The sequence below is a fragment of the Euphorbia lathyris genome, chromosome 6, assembly GCF_963576675.1.
Source record: "Euphorbia lathyris chromosome 6, ddEupLath1.1, whole genome shotgun sequence".
In the NCBI taxonomy this organism is placed as follows: domain Eukaryota; kingdom Viridiplantae; phylum Streptophyta; class Magnoliopsida; order Malpighiales; family Euphorbiaceae; genus Euphorbia; species Euphorbia lathyris.
In genome coordinates this window covers 29,366,593-29,375,978 of record NC_088915.1, presented here as the reverse complement: position 1 = coordinate 29,375,978, position 9,386 = coordinate 29,366,593, and the positions used below count along the sequence as shown (strand labels likewise).

The 9,386-nt window shown below is 36.9% G+C and overlaps 1 protein-coding gene across 2 annotated transcripts; it reads left to right on the top strand.

Moving 5' to 3' along the window:
* Nucleotides 1-1,363: 1,363 nt before the first annotated feature.
* Nucleotides 1,364-7,352, top strand: LOC136232931 (uncharacterized). Of its 2 annotated transcripts, XR_010690652.1 has the most exons (5): nt 1,364-1,583; nt 2,348-2,539; nt 4,842-5,250; nt 6,140-6,382; nt 6,975-7,352. XR_010690652.1 is itself a non-coding variant. In XM_066022414.1 (4 exons), exons 3-4 carry the CDS (start codon nt 4,894-4,896, stop codon nt 6,161-6,163), a joined length of 381 nt encoding a protein of 126 aa, XP_065878486.1. In that variant the 5' UTR covers nt 1,364-1,583; nt 2,348-2,539; nt 4,842-4,893; the 3' UTR covers nt 6,164-6,448. The 2 variants fall into 2 exon arrangements, 1 of the variants encoding a protein (XP_065878486.1); XM_066022414.1 differs by lacking the exon at nt 6,975-7,352 and having other exon boundaries at nt 6,140-6,448.
* The last annotated feature ends 2,034 nt before the right edge of the window (nt 7,353-9,386 follow it).

The following is a 9,386-nucleotide window of genomic DNA, read 5'->3' as shown; positions in this document are numbered from 1 at the left end:
ATTTTGAGTATCTTGGGAGTTTTTCCTCCAATCAATACTAGTCGTTATTTGGGGCTCCCATCCCTTGTTGGCAAAAGGAAGAAGGCGATCTTTGCCCATTTTAAAGATCGTCTATTGAGAAAGTTGCAGGGCTAGAGGGGCAAGCCATTATTCAAAGCTAGTAGAGCCACTCTCATTCGTGCTACAGGTCAGGCCATTTCTATCTATTTTATGAGCATCTTTATGCTATATGTCTCTACTGCTGAGTAATTATAGAGGATGTTGAATTCTTCTCGGTGGGGTAATAAAAGTGATGGTTCTCGTGGTATCAACTGGTTAGTTTGGGAAAAACTGTGTATACCCTTGTCTGAAGGCAGATTGAATTTTCAGAATTTCACTGCCTTCAACTTTGCAATGATGGGGAAACAAGGATTGGGATTATCGTCATCTCCAGACTCTCTTGTCAACAAATTTTTTAAAGCTAAATATTATCCGGATGGGGATTTTCTTAGTGCACGTTTGGGTCACTCACCTAGTTACATTTGGCGGAGTATTTGGGGCTCACATCTTTTATTGCAAAAGGGTATCCGATGGATGATTGGTAATGGACAAGCTATTAATGTTGGAAGGATCTGTGGCTCAGAGATATTGACACCTACATGATTACCTCACCTGTGGTTCCAGGTTTGGAGAATCTTCGGGTATGTGACTTATTCATTCTGCACTCAACTGACTTGGACATCGAATTATTGCAGGAAATATTATCACTTTGTGATGTTCGGGCAGTTTGTAAGTCGTCGGTGTGGATTCCAGGTCGTGAGGATCAGATAATTTGGAATTGGGTCTTTGGACGACTGTTTTCCGGTTAAAAGTGGGTATCGAGTGGCTCAGGAGGTGTTTGAAGTGAGACACTTGCACTTAATCAAGCAATCTGGTGGGCCGTCGAGAAGGAATTGTCACGAATCACTTTTAAAACTGACTCAAATATTGTTCGTGATGCAATTCATCCTGATGCTATTGATCACTCTGAGTTCGGAGATATTATCGCCAACTGTAGATCTTTGTTATCAACTAATAACGGCTTCCCAGTCTGTTATATTAGGAGACAAGCAAATAGTCTGGCCCATATATTTGCTAGGTCAGCTTCTAATTGTGTTTATCCAATTTTTTTTATATATATATTACCGATTTTTATTTCCTCTGTTATGTCGAACTATTGCAGATTTAAGGTCCATTAATAAAGCTTATATATAAAAAAAAGATTTTTCGTTATTTTGAATTTATTTTGGGCAAATTTTTACATATAAAACCCCTTCCGAAAAGGACACCCTACTCTCTACTCCGCCACCACATCGACGCACTCCTCCCTCAACCACTGCAACTCTCATTCTCAAGTTGACTGAGGCTCCCCGGACCATCACTTGTCTGTCGCACACATTTTAACATCAACCTCCATTTCTTTCGATTCTACTCAACCTGGATTTCTGCTGAACCACTGGAGTTTGACTACTTCACCCATCCACCGCACTGCTCGATTGCTTCATTCCTCCGTCGTTCCACCGAGCAATTGCAGAAGAGCAGCTCGTAAGCACACCATATCGAAGGTATTTGGCACCAGCTCGAGTATTTTATATATTTTTTCCTGATAATCTTGCAAATTCTGATAGACCAGATCGACACAAACTCTTACATGTTATATGTTCTGAAAATTAATCAAATAGCTAATTAAGAGGATACCATGAAATTGGAAAACAGAACTCCTAAATAAGGAGTTAAGAAAACATACATTATACATCTACCTTTAATAAAGGGAATAATGGAATTTAAGGGTTAGAGGTATTTGGATCCCAATGCTTTGAATTTTGAGTTGGAAATTGCTAAAAAGAATTAACTGTTGATGTTCGTGTTCTTATCGACTATAAAACCTGTGGGATCACTTTTAGTTGCATACTGGCACACGTAATTTTAGATTATGAGAATTTATGGTTAAGGAAAGGTTTTAACTTATAATTATAAGTTAAACATGGCAGCTTGCCCTATCACAAAGAAAATGAATATGAGAATGATTGTATCAACTCTTTTGGTTTGTGTAATAACATTCCGATGAGAAACCTCTTAAATCATAAATAATTCTTCTTGATGGAAAACAAATGGCTCATAATATAGCTAACAGAGTCTTTGGACCAGGGACGGAATCAGGGAGGGTTGAGTGGGGCTCGAGCCCCGGCAGCCGGCTGGGGAAAAAAAATTTTTTATATCAAAACGACGTCGTTTGGTCATGAGCAAAACGAATTCGTTTTGATTTTAATGAAAATAAATCAAATTAAAAGGCACAGCACCTAATTAATACCTAAATCCCTAATTCCAGAAGAGGAGAGCAACGAGAGTTACGATTCTTCTAGACGATATCGCACTCGCACACCGCCGGCTCAACTCAGGGGAATCGCACAAGTCAGTCTCCACCGCCGGCCACCAGTCAGTCAGTCGCTGCTTGCAAGTCAGTCTCCACCGCCGCCGGCCACCGTTCAGTTCAGTCGCTGCGCAAAACGCAAAACGCAAGGTCAGCGGAAAAATGATTTTTGATTTTCTTTTGCTGCTTGCTTGGTTTATCTTTTTTGTGCCTTTGTTCAACGTTTGATCTGTAAATATTTGATGATTAACTTGCTTTGCTTAACTATGAATTTCATGAAATGAAAAAACGTTGAGTCTTTCATGAATTTAATTGCTGTTTGTATTTAGTTGAATTGGGATTGAAATTGCTGCTATTTGAATTGATGTTAGTTGAATTACTGTTTGTATTTAGTTGAATTGGTTGGGATTGAAATTGCTGTTAGTTGAATTACTGTTTGTATTTAGTTGAATTGGGATTGAAATTGCTGTTAGTTGAATTGTTGTTAGTTGAATTGCTGTCACTTGCATATTGGTCTTTTCAGAATGGACAAATTCGTAACTAAAAGACCAAGGACATCGACAAATGATACCTGTCGCGATGAATAGACAATTGGTTGCGACGAATAGACAATTGGTTTATCCGTTAGTTTATCAACTTATTGAGCTATCTTTGGTATTACCTGTCGCGACGGCTACTGTTGAGCGAGTGTTTTCAGCAATGAACATTATCAAGACTGATTTGCGTAACAAGATAGGAGATAAATATTTGAATGACAGTATGGTGGTATACATCGAGAAGGATATGTTTGTAAGCATAGAAAATGAACCTATTCTGCAACGTTATCAAACATTGTACAAACGTAGGATTCAGTTATAAAAAATAGACATGTAATAATAGTTACTGACATTTCGAATTTTTTTTGACGTTTCGAATTTTTTTTGACGATATATTTGAGCCCCGGGCCATCCGGGGTTCTGGTTCCGCCACTGCTTTGGAATCTTTATTTCAATTCTATTACTAAGATTTCTTTTTGTTAATAATCATAATTGCTCTTTTGGAAACTTGGTACCAAGTTGTGAATTAATAATCTCATCCACATACCTCTTTTTTCTTTTCATTCGAATTGATATGTAACATAATTTTAAGAACCATTATGATTTAGATGATCATGCATAATTGGCATCAGCTTCTTCTTTTGTTGTGTTCTGTTTCGGTACCTCACTGAATATGATTTTAGTTTCAGTTTTTATATTTTCATAATGGCTGAGACTCCAACTAACCAAACTCCTGTTGCTCGAACACCAGCAGTTCCTGCTAGTTTTTGTTTTTGTTTATGCTATATTCATAGTTATTAAAGGCGCGCCTAAGGCGCATGGCGCACCAGGCGCAGGCCTTAGCGCCATGGCAGCCCCATGGCGAGGCGCAATCGCCATGGCGTGCTCCTGGTGCGCCATTTTGCGCCAAAGGCAGTTGCCAAAGGCGCACCAAGGCGCGCCTTGGCAGTTAGAGGCAGTTATGGGCAGTTTTTTGGTAGTTACTCTATATATCTGGAATGGAACACATGTCATATTAACAAAAAGTATTAAAAAGGTGAGAGATTATAGGTTTTAAACTAAGTAGGAGACGGAGAGACTCTTTGAAGAGGAAGAGACAGAGTCATTTGAAGAGTAAGAGACAGAGTCATTAAAAGAGGAAGAAGTTTAGTAGAAAGAAAACACATCAAACGGATTCAAACAACAGAAACAAAGAAGCCAAAGGGAATTCAACTTCAACAGTTTGATGATCAATAGTTTGATGATGCCTTAGATGAGGAGTGCGATAGTGATGATGAGGAGTGATGGATTTGGAGAGTTTTGATTAGGAGTAGAACTTAGAAATTAGTATTCAACTTTAAAGTTTTCTAATATGGGGTTTATTTTGCATTTTAAAATTTATTTATGCTTAAGATATTTTCATGATTTAGTTTTATGTTAGTTTTATATTTTTATAATTTTTATTTTTTTAAGTGCGCCTTGTCTCGCTATGGCGCGCGCCATCGCCATGCGCCATGTGCCATGGCTCCAGGACCCCTTGCGCCTTAGTGCGCCATGCGCCTTTAATAACTATGGCTATATTTTATATTTAAATTTTGTAATTAATGTTGAAGGTCAGATTTGATGTCAAATCCTGATGTTCTTTGTTTGTTTATTTTACATTATAGTATACGCATGTAAAATATTTATTTTCATCAAAAAATAAAAACCTCATTTAGGTGGAATGGGTCGAGTTGGGCTTGGGATTTTACTTTAAGTCTAGGTTGGGTTCGGCAGAGAGTTAGTCTGCGTAGTTTGGCTTGGTCCAAAGCCTAGACAATAATTTTTAAAGGACAATCCAGATCCATGAACTTAAGATTGGAATTTTTACTCGTCTTTTATTTGTTCTTCATTTGTTTTAACCCGAAATTGAAACTTATTCTCTGGTCTTGTCTCAGCAAATTTCTCGTGATTGTTAGAATTCTCTGGTTGATTTCTTTAACAAATCAGATGTTGAAGTTCTTATCAAAGGTAAAGATTGAATTCAATGCATTAGACCCACGCACAGCCTCTTGCATGGAGTTTTTAGCCCAATGTAATGCCACCAAGGCCAAGGAGTCCAATCCTTCTTGCCAGGTTATGGTCAAGCGCCGAACCGATGATCATCCACCTCAAATAACTGTCAGTTTCGTCAATGGAGTTCAGGAGGTTTTTGATGGCACTACTGTTTCTGCCCAAACCATAAGGAACATGATTTTGGAGAAGGGTCAACATCTTGAGACTGAGCAGATGTTCCGTGAAGCTGGTGAGAAGTGGCCTGTTATCATCCCAGAGGAAGAACTCCATCAGCCAGCTCCTGGCACCAAGGTTAGTGTACTGGTTCTTTTAACCTACAAAGCACGTAATTCATCTTTGTGTTGCTTACCTCTTCATCGAGTTATTTCATTTGAACAATTGGCATGCTCTGGATATATAAATGTGGCTTTTAAGGTTTTCTTAGAGCTTTCAAATTTGGTTAGTTGGTGCTTAATTCCTATTCGAAATTGTATTTAATGTTTGATTAATTATCACACACTTAATCATCTATTGTTGGGCTAGGCCCAAGTTTTGAATTTATCAAAAGCCTTCAAGATTTTCCCTCAAAGGGATAAAAGGTAGTGTAAGCATCCCTCATTGTCTAATTGTCACTCGTATTTTCCTTGAGTGGGCTGTTTTATCCTGGAGGCGACCGGATTATATGGCTGCTTGCATTATCTGAAGGCAGTTCCGCAAACGTACCTCGTTCGTGACTCATCCCATTACGGTGTTCCGTAAATTTGCATTTTTTCTGTTCGTGCAACAACACCTATGGTGTTGGCAGGCAACAGTTAGTTCTTATGCTTGCGGTTGTTTGTTACTGGTTGTGATTATGCTGCTAATTAAGCCCCTCCAAATGGTGTTGAAATGTTTTTTGCTTAGTATTTCTCAAGCATCCAGTTTTTGGAAAAATAAAGGAACAATCGTCTGAGAAAGGACTAAAGAAATAGTGAAAGAAAAATCCTGTGACATGAAGTAAATTATTAATGATCATCAAATACAACATACTATTTAGAGATGAAAAAATTAAAAATAAAATGGAAATTGTTCAGTTGATTTACAGTAGTTGCTGCTCAAGTACTCATCAATTACACTTTTCTGGTACATATTGTCAATGGTCTCTCTTCAACTGTTTTCCCTGAAATATCTAATGTGCTTCCCTTTTCTTGCCCTATCCCAGCCAAGGAAAGCGGAGGAGAAGTAGCGGCAGGCTGATGCCTATCTGCAGGTGAATTCAGAATTTAGTGAAGAATGCACCAAAAAAGAAAAGAGAGATATATTGGTTTTCAACCATATTAGTGTTCTACAATGTACTTTTTATATCCTGTGGAATTGTTGACCCTGCCTGGAAAGTCTTCTCAAGGAACCGAGCCTTCACATTTGTTGGCCTCAAAAGCTTTTGATTGAAGACAAAACTTGTGAGGTATAATTATAAAAATTGACTTTGAAATTAATAAATACTTAAGATGACTTGAGATGTCATTAAAGATTTTGTTCTCTTGGATGAGAAGCGATTAAGTTTGTGATAATCAATCATTTCAAAGACTAATCAATATAATTTCTCCAATGGTCATCTATGAATTTGTAGGTATTACACATTTTTGGCTTAAACTAAGACTTTGGGGGTGATTTCATGAAGGATGGTATGGTGTGGTTTAAGAAAATATTGTGTTTGGGGTGAAATACAAATAACAAGTGAATTTCCTGGGATTGAAAACCATGAAAAAACAGGTCATTTATTTGGGGTGTCCATATGGTTTTGCATCTTTCAATTTCAATATTTTATCCACGAAGCTTCCTCTACAATTTCGTTTTTCTTCATGAGGCTTCTTCTATAATTTCATTTAAACATGCATTTTATGTATGATAACATTAAATTATGTATGGAGACTTTTGTTGTAAAGAAGTTCAAAATGCAAGGGTCTGTTTCGCAATTATTATTATTATTATTATTACTATTATTAGTGTTTGTGATTAAAAAGCTTTTGTGGAATGCTTTGATTGCGGATATAAAGATGCGAAGGTGATACCAGTAGGATTTGTAGCAATATCTGGAGTTCAACAAAAATCCAATCTCCCAGGCTGAAAGTTTTAGCTTGTTTCTTCATCCTGTGTTGATATTTCAATACTTGAAATGCTAGCTCACGATCCTTAAGCAGTTGATCAACTGGTTCAATAGCTGAGTCTCTAGGAGGATGGGTGCCATATACAATCTCAAAAGGGGCCATCTGAATGTGGAAGTGCAAAAATTGGTGTTGTACCACCCTTCTGCCAATGGAAGTTATCCTTCCCATTTCTTGGGGTGTACATTAGAGCATCTCCAATAGAGGGTGCTTAAAAGAGTGTCAAAACTTAACACATAATTCCAAAATATAATATTTTATTGTCTCTTTCATCCATATCACTTTTGGCAACCTTTACTTAAAAAATGATCCAATAGAAGTTGCTTGAAAATTTGCCATTATAATCCTACAAATTATTATTTTATTATAAATATTAAAAATAAAAGGTTCCAGATTTTATTATTTCTAGGAGAGGGACCACATTTATATTAAAAAATAATAAACAAGGTTGCTAAAAATTGGCAACTTTTCTTGGCACCCACAATCACTCCAATAGTGGGCACCCTTTAAAAGTTGTCAAACCTGATGTTACATCAGCTGGCACTCTTTTGGGCACCCTCTATTGGAGATGCTTTTAGTCATACACCTCAGGTAGTTTTCTAGACACCTATTCATCACCTCAGACTGCTCATCAGTATATGGATGGTAGGCTTGCAACTTGAACAATTCTGACCAAAAAGTGCTTAGGAGGACTGGGTCCCTATCATTATAGTCCATGTAGTCTAAAAACATTATCCAAAAACAACTTAGGTGTCGTTTGATAAAACTGAAAATTAAGTGCTGAAAAAATAAGTACTAAATTTTAAGTGTTGAATATTATAAGTGCTGAAATTATTAAATAATATAAATGTTTGATAAATATTAAAAATAAGTGCTGAATATTAAAATATTAGTTGATAATGTTTAACTTAAAATTGTAAGTTAAATATTTTGACTTAACAAAATAAGTGATATGTAGCTTAATTGAATAATTTAAGTGGCTAATAAAAAAACATTATCAAACACACTTAAACTAAATAAGTGTTTAATCTATTAATTTAAGTGATTTTTATTGTTATCAAACAGGGTCTTAGCAACAAATGCAGTTGTATAGGGATGTTGCAAGCTCATAAAATGAGCATATTTGCTCAACCTGACTACTATGACCAGAATCATGTCATTCCCATTGGATTTCGGTAAATCCTGGAGTACTAACATTTTCATACTTGCAACCTTGGCAAGTGGCATGTCACATACTCAAGAAAGAAGAAGGATCTTAAAAGGAATTAGCCAATATCAAGTTAGTTATCTTTTATTCTATTAAAAGTTATGCAGTAATTTCTATTTTACTAGCTGTCAGGTTAGTTATGTAATTCTCTATTTCTACACGTGTATTCCTTTTGCATTGTTATCATTTTATTTTGTCCTTTAGCTACTTTGTCTTTTAGCTAAGTTGTTAGACCTGCTGTACTTATGCAGCTGTTTTGTAACAGATTGCTGACCTCAGCCACTTTTGCTGATATAAGGTCACCTCAAGGGAATATATCAATGATGAATATACAACTTTAATTTCCTCCTCTCTCTCTTATCTATTCTCTCTTCTAATTCCCTTCTATTTGTATCTTGAAACTCTCAAATCTAAAGTCAGAATTTGGTATCAGAGACTTTCCTTCCTCCAGCCAGTTTTATGCATGATAAGGGATACCAGAGCAGCAAAAAGAAATCAAGCAGTCATGGAAGCTCTCGAGCAACAAATTAAGGATCTCGCCACCCAGTTCAACAATCGCTTTGAAGTTACAACAGAGAAACTAGAGAAGATGGAAGCTCGCTTCCAAGATGTCCAAACTGCTCAGCATAGGAAAATTGAATCCATCATTCTGGAGCAGAATCAGATGAGGAAGGACCAGATTGATTCTCAACAGCATTTGGAGGAAATGTTTCAGAAATCCATTACCACATTGGCCAAACTCATACAACCAAAATATTCCCTCCCCATCTTCATCTAATCACATTTCAAACACTGAAAAACATTTTACCAACCCAGAACGGGGAATCTTGGGTAGTGGCCCTGGTTCTAAAATTGGAGATGGAAACCAGCTAAGAACCTTTCCATTTAACAAGTTGCTTTCTAAATGTGATTTACCATCTTTTGATGGAACTGGGGTGGAGCTATGGGTTAACAAATGCAGCAAGTATTTTCAACTTTTCGAAGTTGAGGAATCTAGAAGGATTCAACTGGTTGGGCTCTACTTGTAGAGCAGAGCAGAGAAATGGTTTAGGAACTGGATTCTTAGCCATTCAAGTGTGACCTGGAATGAGTTTGTA

Bases quoted from the DNA above. Each gene is read 5' to 3' on its own strand.
- LOC136232931 (XM_066022414.1), top strand. From the start codon at position 4,894: ATGTTGAAGTTCTTATCAAAGGTAAAGATTGAATTCAATGCATTAGAC. The intron at 5,251-6,139 runs GTTAGTGTACTG...GCCCTATCCCAG, and splicing joins AGCCAGCTCCTGGCACCAAG to CCAAGGAAAGCGGAGGAGAA.